Here is a 26,368-nt window from a genome sequence, read left to right on the forward strand (position 1 = left end):
TTCGTCCCCAGACTCTCCACTCAGTTCTGTTGGTGCCACTTTGGCTCTCACATCAGAAGCACAGAGGAGCAGTGCATTTGCCCCGTGAGCAACAGGCGAGGAGGGGCGGGGAAGCACCATGGCCTTTCTATCCTGAGATTGGGAAGAGCTAGATGTACGAAATTACCAGACAGGAAGGAGTATCTGGAGAGCAATTTAACATTGATAGGGAGGGAGGGAACGAGGAAGAAGGGAAGGAAGGGAAGAGGGAGGGAAGGAAAGAGAGAGGGAAGGAAGGAAAGAAAAAAGAAAGGAGGGAGGGAGGGAGTAAATTCCTTGCAGCCCACTGAATATTTATAGGATGAGTGGTGTTATTTCTTGGTTGTTTGGTTGACTGGTTGGTTTGGGGGATCATCAATAACGGACAAAGCATAGGTTCAGCTGCCTATTTGAATTAATTCCTGGATTTTCTTATTTAAGAAAACTCTGGCAGCCAGGCCCTGAGCTCCTGCCTGATTGTCCTTTGGCTCCCCGACTCTCTGTCCCATTTCTTTTCTCTTTCTTTTTTTTTTTTGAGACGGAGTCTTGCTCTCACCCAGACTGGAGTGCAGTGGCGCTATCTCAGCTCACTGCAATCTCCGCCTCCCGGGATCAAGCGATTCTCCTCCCTCAGCCTCCCAAGTAGCTAGGATTACAGGCGCCTGCCACCATGCCCGGCTAATTTTTGTGGATTTCGCCATGTTGGCCAGGCTGGTCTCAAACTCCTGACCTCAGGTGATCCACCCACCTCGGCCTCCCAAAGTGCTAGGATTACAGGCATGAGCCACCTGCCTGGCCTCTCCCTCCCATTTCATAGAAACACTCAAAATCGCAATCCCAAATCTGAAATCCTTATCCATTGAAGAGATCATGAATGGGCTGGGCTCACATTTAGAAACAGATACAGGAGGCCAGGAGCGGTGGCTCACACCTGTAATCCCAGCACTTTGGGAGGCTGAGGTGGGTGGATCACGAGGTCAGGATTTTGAGACCAGCCTGGCCAACATAGTGAAACCCTGTCTCTACTAAAAATACAAAAAAATTAGCTGGGCATGGTGGTGGGTGCCTGTAATCCCAGCTACTTGGGAGGCTGAGGCAGGAGAATGGCGTGAACCTGGGAAGCGGAGGTTGCAGTGAGCTGAGATGGTGCCACTGCACTCCAGCCTGGACGACAGTGTGAGACTCCATCTCAAAAAAAAAAAAAAAAAAAGAAAAGAAAAAAGAAAAAAAAGAAATAGATACAGGTCATTTTATTATAGAAGCTCATGTTAAACTTCATGTAATTAGCCCAGAAAAGAAGCTCACGTCACGCTGAGTGGTGATGGCAAGAGTAGCTGGCGTTATTGAGCACCCACTCCCAGCCAGGTACTACGCACATCATCCTCAAACCTCTCAGTGTCCTTGCAGGGGTAGCCCTGCTTTCCCCATTTTACAGATGAGCGACCCGTGGCTTAGGAAGATCACGTCACACAAATGTCCACAAGTGCAAGCTCTTGATTTTTCTAATCCTTGAGAGTGGATGCTTTTTCTCTTCATCTATTTTGTCTTGGCTGATGGCTGGTGATACAGCTTTCTACAATTGGACCAACTTTCCCTGCCCAGCTCTTTCACAAACATGCCAGGTGGATTTATCATCCTGTGGGCTATATGGGACATTCTTATTCATTAATCCGCAGCAGAGCCCAAAGACAAAAGCAAACAGGAGACTCCATTCATTTAAAAAAAAAAAAAAGTGAATTAAATAGTACTCATCAAAAGAACTTGGTCAGGCCAGGCTTGGTGGCTCATGCCTGTAATCCCCACACTTTGGGAGGCTGAGGTGAGCAGATCACCTCAGGTCAGGAGTTCAAGACCAGCCTGGCCAACATGGCAAAACCCCGTCTCTACTAAAAATACAAAATTCAGCCAGGCATGATGGCGTGCACCTGTAATCCCAGCTACTAGGAAGGCTGAGGCAGGAGAAGCGCATGAACGTGGGTGGTAGAGGTTGCTGTGAGCCAAGATCATGCCACTGCACTTCAGCCTGGGTGACAGAGCGAGACTCCATCTCAAGAAAAAAAAAAAAAAGAACTTGATAGAGCTTTAAAAAATGCATTTACAAATTCGTTTCTCCTCTTTACTTCATTAGCTCAAATAACATATTCTTTTCTGATAGCAAGGCCCAGAAAGCTACCACCTGCTGCTGTTTCTGCCTCTTCTGGCCATTCAACAAGTGTTCACTGATGACTCTCAGGAGAAAGTCAAGGCACAGAGATGAATAAGGCCCAGGCCCCGCCCTGCAGACCCCCAGGCCACTGGATGACATCCCTCCTGAAAGAGCAATGAATGCCAGGCCTTGTCTGATAAGAGCTATGGAAAGGCTGTCATGAAAGTGCAGAGAAGACAGAGGGCTTTCCTGCCTAAGGGAATCAGGTGAGGGTGAAGGATGGGTAAGAATTGGATAGGAAGAAACAGTGAGGAAGGGTGTCTTGGAGGGCCCAGTTTCTTCCTCTCCATCGTTGTGGCTGATAGGCATTGCATATGCCAGGACTGTGCCACCCACTCTATCCACATCGCTCCTGCTGAGGCTGCTACCACCCCCACCCCCACCTTTCAGATGAGCAACCAAAGTTCCAAGAGGCTAAGCCGCTGCCCAAGGTCCTAGGTGCGTTCCAGAAGCAGGCTTTGAATCCAGCTCTCTTGGCGCCCCTGCTGTTAGGTTGATTTACTGTTTTCAAAGAACCTTCAAACATGTTATCCCATTTCATCTTCCTGTGCCTGGGGTTTCTCTATGTCTCACCAGCCTGTTGGCACAGATGAGTCACCCTGCCCGTAATAACGTGAATTTTACTCTCCCAGCCTCCCCCTCTGCTCGCTCACCCCGGTCCTCCAGCCACCTGCACAGTCTCGCCCACTTCTGGCAGGAGTCCCCAGGGTGTCTGCGATCTCCTTTTCCTCCTCAACCCCACTCATTCAAGTTCACTGCCCAAGGAGGCAGCTGGAGGTCACTCCTCTTCCCTCCATTCCCGGTGTGTGTTGCTTCGAAAATTCTTTCCCAGCACCAGGGCTAGAGTAAGGTGGCTGGCGAGGAGAGGGGAGACCATGGTTCTAGTACCCACTGAGTGTGGGACCTCAGTGGCCGCCCTCATCATCCTTCTGGGAGCCTCATGTTTCTTATCTGTGAAAGGAAAGGGGTTCAGTTTCATACATGTCCCTCTGAGCAGCGGTCAAATGTGATACAGTAAACCAAGGGCCCTAAGGAAATTGGAGAATCAGCTCCCAGCACTCCATGGGACACACACATCAGCAGTCACACCTCCAGGCCCCATGTGTTGGGGTAAGTGCCATAAGGGAATGAAACTGGTGGGAAGGGCTGTTCCTGGCTCGGGGGGCCCATATGGAGGCCGTTCCTCCAGGCCTTAACACAAGCCAGATCCTGCTCTCAGAATTTACCAGCATTACCCACAAGTCCTCCCGGGGGCCAGCTGTGGCAGGAACCAGTTGAATTCCCATGTTAGAGACAAATAAACTGATGAGGCTCAGAGAGGCAAAGTCACTTGTCCAAGGTCACACAGCTAGTCAGTGGTAGAATCCAGTAGAACTGGGTCTGAGGGCCCCCCCGTCAACCCGGCCTCTTAACTGCTGTCTTCACAGAAAAGGGGCCAGTACATCCTGGCATTGAAAAATCAGCGCAGCCGTTCAGCACTACCCCTGCCTATAGGAATGATTCTCTGGATAGAATCATTCGTCATTTCCTCATCTGCACAGTCAGCTAGAACAAGAATTCCTGGAGCTCAAGTAGGCTCCAATGGGGATCTGCTCCCAACTCACAGAAAAGATTAAGCTGACGGCCATGGCAATTTCAACTGAGTTTTCCTTCTTTGTCGTTTTCTGAAACCTTCAGAGCCTAGAGCCCCTTGTTCCTGCTGGGACTTCGTGTGTGATAGTATCTGGCTGACCAGAATTGTCGTAATCATGAATATCATCCAGCACTGTGCTGAACCCTTCACACGCCTTGCCTCATTTAACCCTCACCATGACACCGTGGGACAGACATTTGATGTTTGTCTTGCAGAGAAAAAAACCAAGGCTAGAATAGGAGAAGTGTTTGTGTCTTGCCAGAGGGGACCCAGGTAGTAAGTGACCAAGCTGGCACTTGAATCAGGTCCATGTAGCCCTAAAGCCTGTGCTCTTAACCACCACCTTGGACTGAGTTTCTTATTTTCCACTTTCTCAGTAGTTCTCTACCCAGACTGCACATTTGAAATACCTGAGATGCTTTTTAAACATACTGTGGCTAGGCCCATCTAAGACCAATGAGGTCAGTCTCTCTGGGACCCAGATTGGAGACCTTGGCTCTAGGAAGTTCCTGCGGTTCCAACAAGAGCACCTGAGCCTCAGCTTGATCAAGTCTGACAAGTTTCGGAAGTAGCAGGAGAAGGGCGTGGGGCTGCGGGGAAGAGATGGCCTGTAGCTGATTCTTCTCCCCCTCACGTTCCCTTCCACTTCTTCTCCTCTTCCAGCCCACCCAGGAAGTGGCCTCCAGCTTCCCTCGTGGTCTGAGACCATTTGGCATTTGGGATAAGGATTTCTATGTGGCCCCTATCCCAGATGGTGTCTTGTAAGCACGGCACGTCATGGGTGCTCAGCAAACATTTGTCGAACAGATTCTTGAAAGACTCCTCCATCCGTTGCTTTCAGGCAGATGAGATTGCCTGGATTGATTTTGCAGGACTTGAAAGAACATCCACAATGGGCCCCAGTGTCACCCACCCCAGCAGGTCGCATGCCCCTCAGCAGAACCCCCTGGTGCCCTTGTGCCACACTTTTCCCAGCAATCTGTATTAACTTAAAAAAAGAAATCCTTTCTAATTTAATAGGTTGGAAACAATCTCGGTTTTGGTTTGAATTTACATTTCTTTGAATACTGGTGAGGATGAACTTTTTTTTCATACGCTTATTAGTCATTTGAATTGCTTCTTCTGTGAATTGTCTGTTCCCAATTTACTAATTTACAGAGAGAAATGTAACTGCCAAAGGGACCGGATACACGTGTCCTCCAGCCAACACGTCAGCTCCCTGCAGGCACACTCTGCAGAAAGCCAAGTTCAAATCAAAATGGTGCTTGGTGAGCACAGAATGAGAAGGGAGGGGTCAGTTATGGGACTCCAATGTTTAGCAGCATCAGGACAAGCTAGACCTACCACGAGGCTCCCCCAAATCCTTGGCCTGGGTCCTGTTTTTCCTCCTCTTCCCTCTGCCTCCCTGGCTACCCAAGCTTTCTGCAGAAGGACATGTATATGTTTTCTTTAGAAACTCCACTGCATCCATTTAGGGCTCTCTCTGGCCTAGTTTCCCTCTGGGTTGTATACTTGAACTCTCAGAGGGCAATCTTCATTCCTTTTTTAATATGTATTTTTTTGAGACAGGGTCTTGCTCTGTCACCCAGGCTGGAGTTCAGTGGTACCATCATCACGGCTCACTGCAGCCTTGACCTCGCAGGCTCAAGCAACCCTCCCACCTCACCCTCCCAAGTAGCTGGGACTACAGGCCTGCACCACCACGCCCAGCTAATTTTTGTATTTTTTTTAGAGATGAGGTTTTGCTGTGTTGCCCAGGCAGGTCTTGAACTCCTGGGCTCAAGCGATCCATCCACTTCGGCCTCCCAAAGTGCTGGGATTACAGGCAGGAGCCAACGCACCCAACATCAATCTTCATTCCTAATCCCTTGCCTCCTTGGACTGCCTACCCATTCCTCAGGGGTTTGCAAGGGGTAACTCACACCTTTTGGGGTGTCTGCCTCCCTGGTTGTCTGGGAATTGTCCCCTTCCCTCTTCCAAAGCAACTCCAGGGGGTCTGCCAAACTCCACAATGCAGTCCATATTTGGAGCATTTATATACTTGAGCATTTTTCTGGAGTGAGAATCAAGCCTCTCCCTAGACCCTCATAGGAGTCTCTGACCTCCAAAAGGCTAAGATCTGTTGCTACCAAGGACTTTGAGAATGCAAAGGAAGATGCTAAATGGTGTAACTCCAAGAAAAAAAAGAGAGGAATCAGACAGAGGGGCTCTGGGGGAGGGTAGATGCATGCATGGTCAGGGAAGGCTCCTGGAGCAGGAGATTGAGCTTGAAGAACAGGCGAGCCTTCATTCAAGGAAGGGAGGAGTAGAAAGAAGACTGTAGGCGCACAAGGCCCGGCACCTCTCCCCTGGAGTAGGCAGCAGCTTCCTCCCTGCAGCCTCTCAGCCCCCAGGCCTCCAGAGCCATCTTCTAAAACCAAATCTGGCTGAGACTTTCCCTCCTTCCTCCCTTCCCTGTGGCCCTACTGCCCTTGGTATAAGACCCAAGCCCCTAAGGACAGCATCTGAGGCCCTTTCACAGCCAGGCTCCCACTTTCTTTTCCAGGCTTGCTTCTCCCAGGCAGGCTGCCTGGTGGTTCCTGGATATGCCGTGTGTGTCCACACCTCTGGGCCTCTGCTCAGGTAGGTCCCTCTGCCTGGGGTGCCCTCTCTGACTTGGTCAGCTCCTCCCCATTCTCCAAGACCCAGCAACAGTCCACTCCTCCAAGAAGTCTTTCCTCAGCCTCCTCCTCCTGGGCGTCCCTCAGTTAGCATTGGCCACACTACTTGAGAGTCCAACTTTCCAGAGCTTCCTCCCCTGCTAGACTGTGAGAGCTTTGCCATCAAATATCGCCTTGGGTTTACTTGGGTGTCCCAACCCTCCAGTGTAGACATGGCATACAGGAACTGAATGGATGAGCAGGTCACTGAGCAGACATGCTGGGGAAAGCACCACGTGGAGGGAATCAAGAGAGCTGGATTCTCATTCCAGTCTTCTGGCTCCTCAGGTAAATTCCTTCTTCTCTCTAGACCTCAGTTTCCTTGTCTGTAGAAGGAGAACATTGGGACTTGACTATCCTGCAATGCTATTTATTAAGACTTACCCCATACGAGGCCCTATTCTAGAAATGTACATACTATGATGATAGTATGATGTATATACTAATAGTAATGTAGATAACTATAAGTATTTCTGGTCAAATGAAAATATAAAGACAAAGTCCTTGAAGTTACTTGCGGTCTAGTTCTGGAACCAAGGAAGGCAGGACCAAGACCTTTTAGGGGAGTGTATTCCATTATAGGAAACATCATGCTGCTCTTGGCCCCCACGAGGTCCCTTGGGGAAGGGAAATAAACATGGATGTGACAGTCAGGCCGAGCATAGCTCAGATCCCTGCTCTGTACTCTGTAGATGTGTGACCCTTACAAGTCTCTTTACCTCTCTGAGCCTTGAAAATTGGAGACTGTGTAGCTATCTCAGAAAGTTGCTGTGAGGACTCCCTTGGATGTAGGACTCTGAATACTAGGAATCCTTTCTTTTTAGTCCCATGGAGTATAAGGAAAGGGAGGGAGATTGGACAAGGGACTCCATGCTGTAAGCCTCAGTTTCCTCATCTGCCAAATGTCCCCATAACAGCCCCCTCTGAGGGCTGGTTTGAGGTAAACTGAGGTCGAGGGTAAAGCAACTGCACTGGGCACTCAGTGAATGTGAGCTTCCCTCCAGCCTGGCAGTGGGGCATAAACTCCGCTCCATCTTCTTGGGCAGGTTTAGAACAAGGGATTCGGAAATGCTCTGGAGACAGTCAAGAAGGAAGCACAGAAAAGGAAGAGTCAGAGGAAGGCTCTGGAACACGTGAGGATTTGCCTTCTCCCATCAGAAAATGCTCTTAAACAAACAGCAAGCTTCCTCCATTAATAAGTCCTGTGGAATGCACATGAGATTTTTTTTTCCTCCTCCTTTTTGCTGATTAAGTTCCCCCAAAACCCCCTTAAGAATTTTAATAAGAAATGCAAAAATCAACAAAAGTCCAGCAAACCCTTTCCTGTTATTAAATAAAGGGAAAGTAAATATTGCAAATTGGACATATTTCATAAGAGGATGTTTTGTTTGGGTGAAAAAAATGAGAAAGAAAAGAAAAAGCTATTTGCTGTCTGGCAGCAAATATATGTCTTTGCTGAGTTTTGGTTTCAAATTTGATGACTGGGGCATTATTCCTGGTTTGCCTGGAATTCAGGCCTTTTGATATCTGAGGCAGATGTACCCAGGCAAGCAGGAAAGCCAGGTTTGGGCCATGTTCGGCCTCTTCTTCTATATCTCTTGTGAGGAGACCAGAGTTTTTCAGCCACCCAGGAAATTAAAATTCTGAGCTCAGAGGTGGGGACCTACAGGGGAGTCACATGCAAGACAAAAATAACTTGCAACAAAGAAGATATGTATGTTATTTTGAGAGAGAAAGAGAGGAAACATAACACTAAAGGTTGTCTGTACCTTCTTTTTGGATAAGATATGAGATCATAAAATACATTGTACATAAAATGCATCAACATAGGCAAAAGGGCCTGTTGTGTTGGAGGACGTGGGTTTAAATCCCCCTGTTGTCACTCTTAGCTGGGTTACCTTGGGTAAATTATTTAACTTCTCCGAGTCTTACTTTCCTCATCTTTAAAATGGGGAGAATAAAAATATTTACTAACAGAGGTGTGGTGAGGAATCGAAGAGTGGGAAAACAGGCCGATGAAAGTTAAAACTCTAGGCTCAATGTGTACTCATATTATTTTGTGTACCATGACAAATGGAAAGGAAGGGAGGAAAGAGAAGAAGCGATGATCTTCTATCACTTGGTAGTAAGGAACAGTTTCCAAAGAACACTAGGGCTCGTGATTTCACATGCTGGTCAGCACAGCTCTGGGAGGCTGGCAAAGTGAGGACTGCCCTTTTATTCCAGTTGGAGCACCTGGTGCCGGAAAGTGGGCGTGGTCTGTCAAGAACACACGTTAAGAAATGGTCTATGTAACCATGAGTTTAGAGAAAATGACAAAAAAGAAGGTGAAAAGGGTGAGAAACTAGAAGGTGTGACCACTGCCAGCCACCCTGCTCCCATAGGAGGAGCCACATTTTCACCAGGGCCCCTGCACCTGCTCCTCGGTCCTCTGTTTCCTCCTTGAAGTGATCCTCACCTGGCGCTCACTTCTCTCTGGCAGGGACAGCAGTTGCAGGGTGGTGGGATCATTTGTGGAATGCCGGGACTGGGTTCTTACCCTGGAAATGCTGGCGAATGGGACCCTACCACGCCACATTGCCACAGCAACAAAGCCCAGGCCTGAGCTTTGCAGGGTCAGCACTTGTGGGCTCCTGACCTCCTTCCCCAGCCTCCTCGAGGCCCTCCCGCAGTACTGGCTACCTCCATCTTCAAACTGTTGATCTTAAATAGCAAAATTACTTTGGTTTTGTTATTTCCTAGCTTTGTACTTATTTGTTTGCTTGAAGCATCTTTTTGCACAAATATTAAAATATACAAATTAATACAACAATCATTTAACAACCACCTATAATCCCACCACCCATATTTGCTTCTAATTTTTTTTTCTTTTTAGGAAATAACACAATAGAGACAAAGCTGAAGTCCCTTTATCTACTACCCAAGTCCCACAGATAACTAATGAATTTGGTGTATATCCTTCTCATTATTTTCCAATATTTTAACATACCTATCCATATATTTAGCATTTGATATTGATTTATGTCTTAATTTACATAAATGGTATCATATGATTCACATTGGTGTACATCTTGCCTTTATCAACAAATGTTATGTTTTTGAAATCTACCTATGTTAATATATACTGTCTATAAAAGAGCTCCAGCCTGGGCAACATAGTGAGATCCTGTCTCTACAAAATTTTTTTAAATTAGCTAGGTGTGGTGGCACAGGCATGTAGTTCCAGCTACCCAGGAGGCTGAGACAGGAGGATGGCTTGAGGCCAAGAGTTTAAGGCTGCAGCAAGCTGTGATCACTCCATTGCATTCCAGCCTGGGTGACAGAGCCAGATCCTGTCCCCCCCCAAAAAAAAAAGAATTTGCTCACTCCTTTCAGCTGCTGCATTGCTTGCTACATAGCACTCCACTGTGTGAACATTTTATACCACGTTTTATGTATCCACTTCTCTAGGGATGAACATTTACGTTGTCTTTTTTTTTTCTTTTTCTTTTTTCGAGACAAGGTCTTGTTCTGTCACCCAGGCTGGAGTGCAGTGGAGTGATCATGGCTCACTGCAGCCTTGAACTCCTGGCCTCAAACCATCCTCCTGCTTCAGCCTCCTGAGTAGCTGGGACCACAGGCATTCACCCCCATGCCGGGCTAAAGGTTGTCTCCTTTTAAAAAAAAAAACCATAATGCTTTAATAAAAATCTTTGTATTTATTTCTTTGGCCACAGATGCCAAGATTCTCTAGGAAATTTACACAGAAGTAGGGTTTGTTTGATTGTTCATGGGAAGAAACAGGGCAGGAGTAGGAGTATGAAATCTAGTCCACCCTCTGATGTTTTTGTTTTGTTTTGTTGTTTTGTTTTTTTGTTGTTTTTTTTTTTTTTTTTTGAGACAGAGTCTCACTCTGTCACCCAGGTTGGAGTGCAGTAGCAAGATCTCAGCTCATTGCAACCTCCACCTCCCAGGTTAAAGTGATTCTCCTGCCTCAGCCTCCCAAGTAGCTGGGATTACAGGCACGCACCACTACACCTGGCTAATTTTTATATTTTTAGTAGAGATGGGGTTTCACCATTTTGGCCAGGCTGGTCTTGAACTCTTGACCTCAGGTGATCCACCCACCTCAGCCTCCCAAAGTTCTGGGATTACAGGCCTGAGCCACCGAGCCTGCCTCCTGCTCTGATGTTTACTCCCTGTGTGACCTTGGGCAACTCATCTCACCTCTCTGAATCTGTTTTCCTACCTATAAAAAGAGTATGATGATCATTAACTCACCAGGTTGCTGGAGAGAATTAAGCGGGTCTACCTTAAAAAAAACACCTGGATTAGTGCAGATGGTAGGAATCCAGGTAGCTCTCATCATCAGTGCTACAGATCTTTCTGGATCTCAGGTAATTCTTAACCCTTTGCACAAGGGACTCTTGGCCCTTAAAAGCCCACACAGCAAGGCAATGCCTTGGGGACTTGACCAGCCCGTCCCTTCACACACAGTGTCAACTCTATCCCACAGCCTGGCCTGGTGTTAGTCTGGTAAATAATGGCATTAATGTATGCTGCAGAATCTCAGCTTCCTCATCTGTAAATGGGATAATATCAGTGACCTCAAAGAGCTGCTGAGGCTCAATCTCTCTTTCAACGTGGTGAAATTAGCGGAGGCTTTCTCTCACCAGCAGAGTGAAGCTGGACTATGTCTCTGATTTGATTTTTTTTTTTCACAGTCCTTGCATTTTCTGTTGAGGATGCTGAGTAAAAAGTTAGAGCTTAGTAGGGTCCCTGTATTTGTTTTCACCTCGGTAAAGCAGTGTCCTTCAGACACTAGGTGGTTTAAATTTGCTGAAATGTCTCCATCTGGTGGACTGTCTGAAATACTACAGGGTTCAACGCTATTTCAGAAAAACAATGGGGCGACAGCTGGGGCTGCCCTGCCCTGCTCAGAAACGCTGGTGGCTCCCCATTGTCTGCAGGGTAAAGTCCAAAAGCCAAGCCTGGAATTTAAGCGCCTCCACAATCGGTCCCCACCCTACCTATCGGACCTTATCACAGCTCCAACCTCCTGCCCCGGCCAGGCCCAGCTCCTCCCTGGCTCCGGAACCAAGGCCCATTCCAGCCTTGCACATGGGCCTGCCCTGTGCCCTAGGCAGCCACCTGCCCTCCTCCTCTCCTCCTCCTAAGGCTAACCTCCCTTCCAGGGGCAGCTCATATGCCACCTCTTCCTGGAAGCCTCCCAGGCTCTTAAACCCATCCTGGTCTTCCCTGACCTCCAACCGACACTTACTGTTGGTTATTTTTTATATTTCAGTATTGAATGTTGTGTGGTTTTTATTTTCTTTGTTTTTGTTTTTGTTTTTGTTTTGAGACAGTATCACTCTGTCGCCCAGGCTGGAGTGTAGTGGCACAATCTCCACTCACTGTAACCTCTGCCTCCTGGGTTCGAGTGATTCTCCTGTCTCAGCTTCCCGAATAGCTGGGATTACAGGCGCATCACCATGCCCAGCTAATTTTTATATATATTTTTTAGTAGAGACGGGGTTTTGGCATGTTGGCCAGGCTGGTCTTGAACTCCCACCCTCAGGTGATCAACCCACCTCGGCCTCCCAGAATTCTGGGATTACAGGCATAAGTCACCGCGCCCCGCCTGTCATGTTTTGTTAATGCACTGCCCTCCTGTATCCAGCATGACAGATTAAAAGAGCATAAGCCCCGTAGATCCGTATCCTCATCTGGCCTTCACTACTTCCTAGCAATGACACCATGGGCATGTGCAGTAACCTTGGCTGCAGAACAGAGGTAAGAACACCAATCTCACAGCCCTGTTATGAGAATTAAATAAGATCATGGATGCAAAAGTGGCTGGCATATAGTAAATGCCCAATAAATTGTCACTAGGGTGGCCAGATAAAATGTGAGGCACCCAGATTAACTTGAATTTCAGATAAACTTTTTTCTTAAGTATATCCCAAATATTACTTGGAGGTTCTGGGCACATTTCACCGATAACTGTTCATTGTGTTAGATGTGCTAGTGATACTGGGGATATGTTGATATAGTCCATCCTCCCTACTCTTGGATTCTGTATTTACAAACTCACCTAGTTGCTAAAACTTATTTGTAACATCACAATCAATACTTCACTGTCACAGTCATCTGCAGATGTGTGCATGCACAGAATACCAAAAAATTTGAGTCACACAGCGTGCACATTCCCAGCTGCAGGTGAACAAGGAGACTCTGCCTTCTTGTTTCAGCTCTCATACCATAAATAAGTATGCTTTTTTGAGCTCTAGTTTGTGCCATGTTTTTCACATTTTTGTGCTTTTTGTTGGTGATTTAACTGTTTAAAATGGCCCCAAGTGGAGTGCTGAAGTGCTGTCTGGTGTTCCCCACCCAAGAAATGTGCCTTATTGGAGAGAATAGGTGTGTTAGATAAGCCTCCTTTAGGCAGGAGTTATAGTGCTGTTGGCTGCGAGTTCAGTGTCGATGAATCAACATATGTAAGGTGTCTTTAAACAGAAACACATGAAGTGAGGTTATATATTGACCAGTTGATGAAAATGCTGTGACCAGAGACTCACAGACACCTAACCTTGTATCTTGTATTTCTCCTGGAAACATGGTTCAGTATTTACTAATTCAGTGTTTGTGGCAACTTTATAGAACAGAATTACCTCAAATAATGAGAATGAACTACACAGTTGATATACGTGTGTGTGTGTGTGTCTGTGTGTGTATATATATATATATGTAGATGCAGATGTATTGTAATAAAATTAAGTCCTTATCTATTAGAGATACCTACTGAAATATCATGGATGAAGTTATATCATGTCTGGGATTGTTTTAAAATACTCCAGCAAGGAGATAAAAGTGTGTATATCGAGAATGCAAAAGAAATGAGATACCAAAGGTTGAAGGTTGTGGAAGCGATTTTTTATTTTTGAGACAGAGTTTTTACTCTTGTTGCCTAGGCTGGAGGGCAATGGTGCAATCCCGACTCACCACAACCTCCACCTCCCCGGTTCAAGCAATTCTCTTGCCTCAGCCTCCAGGGTAGCTGGGATTATAGGCATGCACCACCATGTCCAGCTAATTTTGTATTTTTAGTAGAGATGGGGTTTCTCCATGTTGGTCAGGCTGGTCTCAAACTCCCAACCTCAGGTGATCCACCCGCCTCAGCCTCCCAAAGTGCTGGGATTACAGGCATGAGCCACCGTGCCCGGCCAGAAGTGATGATTTATTGGACTGTTTTCTCTACTTTTGTGTTGTATGTTTGAAAATAACCATATCAAAGGGTTTAAAATGCACTTGAGAAAGTCTTGGGGAAAATTTCTTTCTTTTTTAAAATTTACAGATTTTTTTTCTTTTTTTAATTTCTTTTTTTATGTTTTTGGGAGGGGAATTTGAGATCCCATTATCAGCAAACCCCAAATCCTTCCACGAGCTGGGATGGGATTTAAGAGACCTGGCTCTAGTCTCAGCCCCACCTCAGACCTGCTCGGTTATCTCTGACAACTCACAGTGCCACTGGAACTGTTTTCTTATCAGTTAAATAAGGAAGTTTAACTGGACAACCTCTGAATCCCTTTCATTGTTAAAGCCCTCTAATTCTAAAACCAGTATTTCTTAAATTAGCTTGTTCTGGTCGGATATTACAGCCTCTCTTCAGCTGTCTCTCCCCTGCCCAATCCACCATATCCTGTGACTCTTGCCAATTTTCTCCCTTTCTTTTGCAACATTCTTACCACAAAGCTCTTTGATTTTGGTGTATCTAAAGCCTGAACTCCCTAGCCTAGCAGTGAAGGTCCTTGCAGCAGAGGACCCACTGAATGCTGCGACATGATCTCACTCTACCAAGAGCAAGCCCACAGTGCAGTTCAAAAAGGGCCAGGCAGGATGCAGTGGCTCACGCCTGTAATCCCAGCACTTTGGGAGGCCGCGGCGGGAGGATCGCTTGAGGTCAGGAGTTTGAGACCAGCCTGGCCAACGTGGTGAAACCCCGTTTCTACTAAAAATATAACAATCAGCCGGGCGTGGTGGCAGGCGCCTGTAATCCGAGCTACTCGGGAGGCTGAGGCAGGAGAATCACCTGAACCTGGGAGGCAGAGGTTGCAGTGAGGTAAGTGAGCTGAGATGGTGCCACTGCATTCCAGCCTGGGCGACAGAGCCAGGCTCAGTCTCAAAAAATAAAAAGGGCCAGAAAAACAGGGACAACACATGCCATGCCAGACTACTGCAGAGCACAGAGGCAAGTCACCCAAGCAGGTCTGGGAAGGCAAGAAGTCTCCTGGAAGAGGTGATATTTGAGCTGAGACCTAAAGGCTGACCAGGAATTACTGCAGCTAACAGAGGGGAGGGAACATAGAGGCAACAGCATGCGTGAAGGAATGGAGGCAAGAACATTGGCAGAAGTCCAAAATTCAACATCCATCATCACATCTAGCACCATGAATCTCTCCAGCAGTATTTGCCACACTTCCTTGCCATCCTCCTTTGCCTCCTGCTTAGTCTGTGTGGTGGAACTCCTGTGATTCATATTTGGGAAAGTATATATTGGACTCCCCACAGGGCTCCTTTAAAATAACCAGGTCAGGAGAAACTTACACTTCCTATTGCACTCCAGTTTTGCTCATCTCCCGTAATTCTGATGGCCCATTTTTCAGTAAACTCAAGCTCAGAAAGGTTGTCAGTCATTCAAGCTCACGCAGCCAGTGAGGGGGGAAAATGGGGATGCAGAGCAGGTGGACCTGCCGCCTATTGTCCCTTAACTGCACAGGCAGTCTGGGCACACAGAGGCTTCTGGCCAGGTGTCTGCCAGAGGAAACGTCCTTGCAAGTTCCCCGCATGCTGCAGCGTACACAGGTGCGCTGCTGTGATCCTCTTTCTACATTGAGAAAGATGAGATCAGTTTCCTCAGGGCCATTTAATAAAGTCCTGTCGGTCGCCTCAAACATCCCATCCACCGAGGGCGGAAGACTCTAGGTCTCTCCCATCTCCCACGTGACTATGTGACATTTGACGGGTAACTGCATCTCATCTGTAAAATGCGTCTTGCAGGATCGTTCTGGCTTCCGTACAATCCTGCAGAGAGCAGCAAAGAGCGCACGCAGCCTCCGCCTCATACTCCGCAGTGGCAGAGCTGGCGCACAGAACACCCGCCAGCCGGCCGTGCGCAGGCGCTCTCCGCCAAGTCCCGACGGGAGCTCTGCGGCTGCGCACTCGGCTGGCTTTGCGGCCGCACTGCTTGACGGCAGCGGTGTCCGCCCCACGGCCGGCGTTGCCGGGGTAACGGCGAGCGCGTGGGGCCAAGAAAGGTAAGGGCCCTGGGCGAGGAAACCGCGGCCCTTTCCGAGTTTGGTGTTTTGCGGCGAAAGGAAATCTCGCTCTTCCGAAAGTCCTCCAGGGCGAGAGAGGAAAGGGCCTAGGTACTGTGCTGGGGTCGCACAGCCGGCCGAGACAGTGCCGGGACGGGGAGCCAGGCTTCCTAGTGCGCCCGGTCACTGACTCCTCCGCGCTTTCCTCGTGCGCCTGCAGCCCTTGGTTCTTGGAAACGCCGGCGCCTTGTTCAGGGCTGGTGGGGCTGGGGCGCAAGGTGCAGCTGACAATGCCTGAGAGGAGCCGCAGCCTCTGGTGGAGTTCGGTCGGGTGTGGGGGTAGTCAGGGAAAGAAGCAAAGGGGTAAGACAGGGAGTTAGGAATTCGCGGGGCCCCTAACGCTATTGGGGTGCGCAGTTGTTTATTTTATTTGCAGCTGTCGTCTGGTGAGCGCTTTCCACGTGGTAGGCCCCGAACGAAACGCCTTCTGCAAAATTATGCATTTAATCCTGACAACAACTTTCAAAGGCTGGTCATCTGTTTATATGGCTTATTCTCAGGTTCTAACTTGAAAGCTCCCCAGAGGCAGGATTGTTTACCTTGTCCCTTTCATCCTTGCCTCCCTAAGCCCAGGAGGTGCGCAGATGGAGCTTGAAGCGTGTTTTGGTTGGGAGAAGGTGAGATTTGCTGAGTAGGAGGTTTTTTAACCAGGTTTGTTTGGCACCTAGTCCAGGAAGTTGGAAAATTAAATGGAGCCACCTCTCCCTTTTTTGTTTTTCTAATAGACATTTACCATCACCTAAGAGGTGTTAGCTTGTGTGCTCGAGGGAAGAATAAGAAACAGACTCTGCTTTTAATAGAAAGTAAGAATATGCAGCTCTGGAGTCAGGTGTGCGCAGGTTGGGGAAATAAGTAAAGATTTCTCAGGGGTGCGCCCGGCCCCTCCGAGTCACTTTCCCCATCTGTACAATGGAAATAAAAATAGTCTTTACCTCCGGGGGCTACTGGGATTAAGTGAATTTGAATAGACCTTGCTGTTACCAGTGGTTAGCTATATGTTAAAATCAGCTGGGTCCACCCAGGAAATTCTGATGTAATTGATTGCAGGTGAGGCCTGGGCATGAGGAGTTAAGGGTAGCTAAGCTTGAGGGCCACTGTGTGATGTACCACTCCCAGGTTTAATTTTCTTAATCTGCATTTTTCAATCATCATTCTAAATAACCTGCAGTGACTCCAATTCCAAACCAACCTTTGCATCCCAAACCTCTTGACAACTGACCCAGTCTTTCCTATATGTTTTTGTGCACCTCAGGCACCGCTCTTCTTTCTTATCTGTGGAATGAGGATAGTACAGTCAGCTCTCCCTATCAGGTTCCGAATCTGTGGATTCAACCAATGTTGCATCAAAAATATTTGGAAAAAGAAATTTAAAAAATATATATATGACAATTATTTAGTATTTACATTGTATTAGGTATTCTAAGTAATCTAAGTAATCTAGAGAAGACTTAAAGTAGATGGGAGGATGGGCATAAGTTACATGCAAATACTACATTTTATTTAAGGGACTTGAGCTGCGGATTTTGGTAGGGGGTGAGTCCTGGAACCAGTCCTTCTGTGGATACCAAGGGATGACTGTAGTACCCACATGTGCAGCACATGCAGTGAGTGCCTCTGGCATCTGGTACCTACCTATGACAGTTTCCTCTTCTTATTTTACTCACATCCCACCTCTTACAGCATGCTGTTCTGCCGCGACACTAAAGAACCTTCTTGAATGTCCATTGCAGATATGGGGAATGGTAAATGCAGTCTTTTCTCCTCTGCTTTGCCTTTCGAGTTCAGCACAGGAGTACTCTTCCATGAAACTAGAGATCATCTGATTTGTCCTCTTGAATGTTTCCCCCTGGGGAAGTGAGCTCTACCTTCCCAGAGGGTTTCTTTCGATCTTTTCTAGAAGCTTCACGCTGGTATCTGTGAAGTCATTCTTGCAGGACATGGCCTGGGGAATGTCTTTACTTCTGAATTTTTAAAAATAGCTTTATTGAGATACCATATAATTCTGTAAAAGTCACCCTTCTGAAATGTACAAGTCAGTGGTCTTAGTATTCGCGGAGTTATGTAACCATTACCATCACTACAATCTAATTTTAAAACATTTTCGTCACCCTCCAAAATAAACCTCCTGTCTTATAGCAGTCACCCCCCCATTTCCCACTCTTCCCTGTCTCTGGCAACTGGTAATCTGTCTCTATGGATTTGTCTATTCCGGACACTTTATATTAATTGTCTCGTGGTCTTTTGTGTCTGACTTCTTTTAGCATAATGCTTTCAAGTGTTGAAAAATGTATCAGAACTTCATTCCTTTTCTATGGCTAAATATTTGATTATATGGATAGACCACATTTTGTTGATCTGGTCAACTATTGATGGACATTTGGATGGTTTCCACTTTGATGCTATTATGAATAATACTGTTGTGAACATTCACATACAAATTTTTCCATGAACATATGTTTTCATTTCTCTTAGGTCTATACCTAGGGGTGGAGTTGCTGGATCATGTCGTAACTATGTGTTTGACATTTTGAGGAACCGCCAGACTCCTCCAGTCCTGTTCGATTTGAAGATGAAACTGGGCTTAGAGAAAGTGGGTTGTGCAAGGTCACACAATAATAATGGCGGCTTTGCATGTCTGGAAGGCCTACTGCGAGCCAAATTCCTGAGGGGTGTGCAGCCGCATAAGCAAGAGTAACACAAGAACTTGGATTATGAGGGGTGTTTTGTCGCAGGGACCCTTCCATCCCACACACCTGGGTTGGAGTACAGAGTTCTTTTGATCAAGTGTCACAGCTAAATCTTGCCTTTTTTAGATGTGACAGCAGTCTGAGAGGGAAAAACGCTGAACAAATGAGGCAGACTAAAATACAACTCTTTATTTGTTGAGAGAATTTATTAGAACTTCTTGAAGGTGGCCATTAAATCTTTTTTCATTTTTTAAAATTCCGAATGTAATGTATATAAGTCAGCTGCTGAGCAGAGGTTATTATAAAAGTGAAAAATCCCATAAAAGTCCGAACCATTCCTGGAAGTCTTTCAAAAAGTGCCTTACTAGAGACCAACATCCTGCCCCCAAAAAGCAGTGTTTATTTTCAGTTTTAGAATAAATTATTGTCTCTCCAGTTGAGTACTAAATGTGATCATTGGCTTGGGCTGAGGGATAAGTCAGCAAGCAAGGTAAAAGCCTAGTCAAAATATGCTCTTAAGAAAATCTCTTAGGTTTCCTGTGAGCATGCAGTAGACGTGGTTTTGTTATAAACACTATACAGCAAGATGCATGCATAAATATAAAATGTACAAAGTAATGCTCAGTATGTAATTCTTTCAAGGAACCTTATTTAGAAATTAATCTAGCATGTTGCTGCTTAGAACAATGGCAATTCTAGGAAGGTTCCAACTTCCCGATTCTTCTTTTTCATGGTTATCTTTGTAATTGATGTATCATTTCCTCTAACTCCTCTTTAGTCTGTGTTTTTCTATGTCCTCGTATAATTCCTCAGCTTCTTCCTTGAGAAGTTGGATAATGATATCATCACACGTTGGATAAGCCTTTTCTTAATGGTCATGACACTCTTAAAGCCACTCACCTTCCCCTCCCTCAGTTTTGGCCACCTTCTTGACTGTTTCAGGCTTGATGGCATCCCTTGCCAATGGGATGCAAGTACTGAGTGCAGGAGCCACCTAAGTAATTAGTCTTATTTTTTCCCTTGTGAGGATTCGGAGTCATGTAGGTTAAACGTGTGTATGATTTGGCCGCACTGTATCTTCAAGCATCAGGTAAGCTCTCAGTTGAAATCAAGTCTAGACCTAGTACTGGGGGAGCAGCAGATTCAAGTTTCCCATCTCATTCCAGGACAGCTGCTCCTCGAGTGGAATGTCTTGCACCATTTACATTGTTTTCCCATGTATATGGTTACGTTTTCCTAGGTTAAGTGCATCTACCGTATCTCTGTGTCTGCATCACACAATATGTTCACATGTACTTCCCTCCTTTAGACAGTGGATAACAGCCAGTTCCGTTAGCTCCAACCTGCTTTCTGTGCTTCCAGCTATGTTATATACTTGTTTTGTCTCCTTGGATCCAATGTATGGCCCCAGAGGGACACGTACTGGCTTTGGCTTTCTGTTCTCCCTCATGGTGCTGGGTGCACAGTGGGTAATTCCATTACTGCTCAATAACCCTTCACCATCTGATTTTGAGAAAGAGTCATCAGACAAAAGTAGATAGACCCTGCCTGTGCTTTCAGCAGAATCTAGAGAGAGGGCATGGGCTTGGGAGTTCAACAGACCTGGGTCATCCGATGCCACCACACTCGGGGTCGTCTACAAATCTCTCTAACCTGAATCTGTTTCCTATTTGTAAAATGGTGTTGCTACTGCTCACCCTGTAATACTAATTATAGCTGATACATGAATGGTACACGCTATGTGCCAGGTACTGTTCTAAGCACTTTATGGATCTTAACTGTAAGATAGAGTCGTTCTTATCTTGATTTTGCAGGTGAGGAAACTAAATCACAGAGAGAGTCAGTGACTTTTGCCCAAAATCACACTGCTAGGAAGTGGTAAAGTTGATTCTGATGCTGATAGTCTGGCTTTAGAGTCCCTGCTTGAAGCCAGTAGCATTTGGTAGTATATAATCGACCCTTAAATAACTGCTGCTGTCATTATTATTTATTAATGTACTTTAAAAATTGGGAGCTGATTGACCCAGTGTTTAGTGTATTGTAAGATCCTCTTGGAAAATGAAGTGCTTGCAAGATTTAATTTGTTGAGGACAGGGTCTCAGTTTTGTCTTTGTCTCTCCAGCACCTATGATTATTAGGAATTCCTGGTAGTAAATGTCTGTTGGGTGAGTGAAATGGAAGCACTCCTGGTAGACAGAAATCCTGTTGTGCTTGCTCTCAGGAGACCTAACATTGCAGCTTTGGGCATGTCACTAGGTCTCAGCGTTGTCAGCTGGAGTAGAAAGATTACCACTCATTTCCTGGGGTTTATTGTGGGGATTAATTGCAGTATTCTAGGTCAATATGATTTACATTGCTCACACAAACTGTTCTTACTGCTTTTAGTTTATTGCTTTATAAATACTCTATTTCTTCCCACAGACCACTAAGTTTTCTGAGCCTAGGTACAGATGTACTCACATTTTGGATCAAGGTAGTTACTGATTGTCTGTTTCTTTCTGTTTGTTGTCTGCTCTTTAAAGAATACCTCCTCTGAAAAATGGCAGAAGCAGTTTTCCATGCCCCAAAGAGGAAAAGAAGAGTGTATGAGACTTACGAGTCTCCATTGCCAATCCCTTTTGGTCAGGACCATGGTCCTCTGAAAGAATTCAAGATATTCCGTGCTGAAATGATTAACAACAATGTGATTGTGAGGAATGCAGAGGACATTGAGCAGCTCTATGGGAAAGTAAGTGCAGGCAGCCTTGGTAAGATGACTTTCAGACAACCCTGAGCAAGCAGTGCTTTCCTTCTCCCCATCCCAGCCATACCCCCACACCAACCATGAACAATGTGTATTCTTTCCTTGCGGTTTGGTCCAGTTGTAGGAAAAGTACAATTTGAATTAGTGCCCAAAAGCCATATGTTAGGGTAATAGAACGACAGATGGAGCACCCCTGCCCACAAACCTTTATTTCAGTGATGAAGTAGGTTCAATGGATTGACTATTTTTTTTTGTCTTTGGTTGTAAAAGCAATGCATGTTTGTTAAAGGAACAAAAAAAGTAATTTACAGAAATGTAATGGGTAAAAAAGTGAAAATTCCCCACTCACTCCCATCCCGTTCCCAGAGGTAGCCACAGCGTGGCATAGTGTCCCTGCTCAGGCACGGATCAGATGGGGCTTTGGCATGGAGCTCCTTATCTGCTGCCTCCTGGTTGGGGACCTCTTCTCAGATGAGGACAAGTTCTAGTTTTTACTGTTTTCCAGCATTGATCAAGTTGAATGAAGACTGGTAGTTCTTTAAAAAAAATTTTCCATAATCTGTTCATTGCTGTGGGCATTTTTAAAAAACAGCTTTATTGAGTTATAATTTACAACTATAAAGTTCTCCCATTGTAAGTATACAATTCAGTGATTGTCATAAATTTATAGAGTTGCACAACTCTCACCACAGTCCCGTTTTAGAACATTCCCATCACCACAAAGTTCCCTTGTGCCCATCACACTTAATCCCTGCTCCCACTCCCGGCCCAAGGCAGCCATGGAATGGCGTCTTGTCTCCATAAATGTGCCTTCTCTAGACACTTTATGGAAGAGTGGGTGGCACTGGCCATGGTGAGGCAGCAGTCTCAGTAGGCCAAGGGCAGCTCACCAGGGAGGCCTTCATTTACAGTATATAACATTAAGCAAGAGGCTTTATAAAGTGCTGTATGCATTATTTATTCTTGGTTTTTGTTGTTGCTGGGTGTTTTTTTTGTTTTTTGTGACAGAGTCTTACCCTGTCACCCAGACTAGGGTGCAGTGGCATGATCTCAGCTCACTGCAACCTCTACCTCCCAGGTTCAAGTGATTCTACCACCTCAGCCTCCCGAGTAGTTGGGACTACAGGCGCATGCCACCATGCCTGGCTAATTTTTGTATTTTTTGGTAGAGACAGGGTTTCACCATGTTGGCCAGGCTGGTCTTGAACCCCTGACCTCAAGTGATCTGCCCACCTCAGCCTCCCAAAGTGCCGGGATTACAGGTGTGAACCACCATGCCTGGCCTCTTTATTCTGATTGTTAATCTAAATGGAGAAAGGGGTGTTTGTTTTATTCTTTCAATTTTCTGTGTGTTTAAATATTTTGTAATGAAAAGGGGAAAAATACATGTTGTTTTTGGAATCAGCAGGAATGAGAGGAATACTTCAATTCTGGAGTACAAAAGAATCCAAGAGGTTTTTTTGGACCTAGTGGGCAGCATGGCTCCTGCCTTCAGGCACACTGTGTTCCCGAACCATATGTAGAGAAGAAACTCTGCCTCTGCCTGCCCTCGGCTTATCAGACCTAGACTGAAAGCATTAGTTATGGGATAAATGAGGTGTGCTAAAAACTTACTAGTACTCTTGAAGCGATTAGAAAGGTGTTACGCTAAGAACATCCTTAGTCATCATTAGATAATCAGAGGGAAAATGTAAAGACATGAAAAGTGGGGCGAACCTCTTGTTAACTCAGATGGGTACAGTCGGCCCTCCATATCATGGGTTCCACTTCCGTGGATTCACCCAACCTTGGATTGAAGATATTTTGGGAGAAAAATTGCATGTGTACTAAACGGGGACTTTATTTTCTTATATTAAACAATATAACAACTATTTACATAGCATTTGCATTGCATTAGGTATTGTAAGTAGCCTAGAGATGACTTAAAGTATATGGGAGGGCCTACGTAGACTATATATAAATACTGCATCATTTTATATCAGGGACTCAACCATCTGCAGATTTTGGTATCCACCAGAGGTCCTGGAACCAGCCCCCTGTGGATACTGAGGGATTACTGTATATTCTACCTCAGCTAAAAAACTGGTAACTAAGCATGAACTAACTTCATTTTCTCTCTTCCTGGAAGGGTTATTTTGGAAAAGGTATTCTTTCAAGAAGCCGTCCAAGCTTCACAATTTCAGATCCTAAACTGGTTGCTAAATGGAAAGGTAAAGTTGTTGTATCATTCAGTTCTTTTGACAAATTATCATTTTCCTTTGTTTTTGATCTTATATCTCAGGCTATATAGTAAAATTCTAGAGAAGTAACATGTACACTGGCAGTTTTACTGCCAAAGTTAGCTAGAATAATTCTAATCAAAGCAAAAGGGTTATGATTGGGTGACAGTGTGTTTAATTTCTAGAATTATCAAGTGTTAATTGGGCTTTTCTGTTGTTAAGTGTTTGCTTAGCAGAGTACTATGCCTGTGGCAGGTACTGGTAGTTAAGGACCTGCTCACCTGTGGCACTATGCAAAATTTTTAAAATTTTGTTTCCAGAATTAGAATTTGTAATAGCCATGACATGTATGTGTGTGGTTCTCCCTTGCTGATTCTCTTTAATTTATAAATGTTTTAGAATATTTATCTAAGGAATTCTCATGGTAATTACTTAAGAACCAATACCAGCATGTTAAAACATAATTAGAAAGGATCTTTTAAATGTTTTATTGTAAGAAAATATACAGATTAAAACTGCACTGAGATAACATGTCAACAATCAGGCAGAAATCCAAAAGTCTGACAATATACTGCATTGGTGAGGACTTCAGAAACAGACCTTCTCTTGCATTGCTGGTGGGGTGCTTGTGGTACCACCCTCATGGAGGTGAATTTGGCAATGTCTAGCAAAATTACCTATGCATTTACTTTGTTTTCTTTTCCCCCATTCCTCTCTTTCCTCAGTCCCTGGTAACCTTTATATGTTTTCTGTCTATGAATTTACCTATTATAGATATTTCATATATAAATAACAATCACACAATATTTGCCCTTTTGTGTCTGTTGCTTTCACTTAGCATATTTTCGAGGTTTGTCCCTGCCATAGTGTCTATCAGAACTTCATTCCGTTTTATAGTGGAATAATATTCCATTGTTTGGACATAGTGCCTTTAGCTCATCTGCTGATGGACACTTAGATGGTTTCTGTATTTTGACTTTTCTGAATAATACTGTTGTGAATATTTGCATACACGTATCTGAGTCTATTTTTAGTTGTTTTGGATATATACGCAGGAGTAGAATTAATGGGTCATATGATAATTGTCTGTTTAACATTTTAAGAACTAGCCAAACTATTTTCCACATTGACTGCATCATTGTACATTCCCACCAGCAATGCACCAAAGGTTCCAATTTCTCTACATCCTTGCCAACACTTGTTTAAAAAAATAATAGTCGGCCAGGCGCGGTAGCTCACGCCTGTAATCCCAGCACTTTGGGAGGCCGAGGCGGGTGGATCATGAGGTCAGGAGTTCGAGACTAGCCTGACCAACGTGGTGAAACCCCATCTCTACTAAAAATACAAAAATTAGCCGGGCATGGTGCTGTGCACCTGTAATCCCAGCTACTCAGGAGGCTGAGGCAGGAGAATCACTTGAACCCGAGAGGCGGAGGTTGCAGTGAGCCGAGATTGCACCACTGCACTCCAGCCTGGGCAACAGAGCAAGACTCCGTTTCTAAATAAATAAATAAAATAAAATAGTCATCCTAATGAGTATTAAATGGTAAAAGTTTTTCATTTTAATGAAGTCCAATTTATCTATTTTTTCTACTATTGCCTGTGCTTTTGGTATCTATTTAAGAAACCATTGCTAAGTCCAAATCATGCAGATTTCCCTGGTGTTTTCTTTTAAGAGGTTTATAGTTTGAACTCTTAAGTTTAGGTCTTTGGTCCATTTTGTGTTAATTTTCGTATACTGTGTAAAGTAAGGGTCCAGCTTCATTGTTTTGCCTGTGGATATCCAGTTGTCCCAGTATATGCGTTTACTTTTGATCCAGCAATCTCACTTCTAGGAATTTATCTTAACAATACACTGACAAAAATATGAAAAGAAATAGCACAGGGCTATTCATGCAACACTATAATATCCAAAGACTGGGAACAACTTACATGTTCATCAGGAGAGGACCTGTGGAATAATCCATATTTATATAATTAATCCATATAATGAAGGACCGTGGAGCTGAGACAGGAATGGGAGATCGCTACGATATGCTGGTAAGCGAAGACAGCACAGTATAAAGGAAAGTACATGCTGTGCTGTGGTTTATCTAAAAAGATGGAAATATAAAATAGATATTTTATTATATTTTTTGAGACAAGAGTCTCACTCACTCTGTCATCCAGGCTGGAGTACAGTTGTGCAATCTCCGATCTCAGCTCACTGCATCCTCCGCTTCCTGGGTTCAAGCGATTCTCCTGCCTCAGCCTCCTGCGTGAGTAGCTGGGATTACAGGTGTATCCCACCATGCCTGGCTAATTTTTGTATTTTTAGTAGAGACAGAGTTTTGCCATGTTGACCAGGCTGGTCTCAAACTCCTGACCTCAAGTGATCTGCCTGCCTTGGCCTCCCAAAGTGCTGGGATTACAGGCATGAGCCACTACGCCTGACCAATTTTTTTTAAATGGAAGGATAAAGCGTAGTTTTTTTAAAATTCCAGTAGGAAGGGATGAAACAGGATGCAGAGAGAGGTGAGACTTTATAGATTTGACTTTGTAACCATATAAATGTATTACATAATTATAAAAAAAGTTTGGCTGGGCATGGTGGCTCACACCTGTAATCCCAGCACTTTGGGAGGCTGAGGCAGGCGGATCACCTGAGGTCAGGAGTTCAAGACCAGCCTGGCCAACATGGCGAAATCCTGTCTCTACCAAAAATACAAAAATGAGCTGGGCATGGTGGCAGGCACTTGTAATCCCAGCTACTTGGGAGGCTGAGGCAGGAGAATCGCTTGAACCCTGGAGGCGGAGGTTGCAGTGAGCCA

General features: G+C 45.2%; 1 protein-coding gene across 22 annotated transcripts in view; it reads left to right on the forward strand.

The window, feature by feature from the left end:
* Nucleotides 1-15,744: 15,744 nt before the first annotated feature.
* Nucleotides 15,745-26,368, forward strand: part of TSEN2 (tRNA splicing endonuclease subunit 2) — a 52,992-nt gene continuing 42,368 nt past the window's right edge. For 10 of the 22 annotated variants that reach the window (XR_010155033.1, XR_010155034.1, XR_010155029.1 and 7 more), the window contains exons 1-3: nucleotides 15,774-15,849; nucleotides 21,119-21,324; nucleotides 23,468-23,549. Coding sequence is in view for 7 of the 22 variants with exons in the window: in XM_009444818.3 (XP_009443093.1) it covers nucleotides 21,136-21,324; nucleotides 23,468-23,549 (271 nt within the window). In the remaining 15 variants the exon portion in view is untranslated. 22 annotated transcript variants of the gene reach the window in all.

Source organism: Pan troglodytes, chromosome 2 (assembly GCF_028858775.2).
Source record: "Pan troglodytes isolate AG18354 chromosome 2, NHGRI_mPanTro3-v2.0_pri, whole genome shotgun sequence".
Lineage (NCBI taxonomy): Eukaryota > Metazoa > Chordata > Mammalia > Primates > Hominidae > Pan > Pan troglodytes.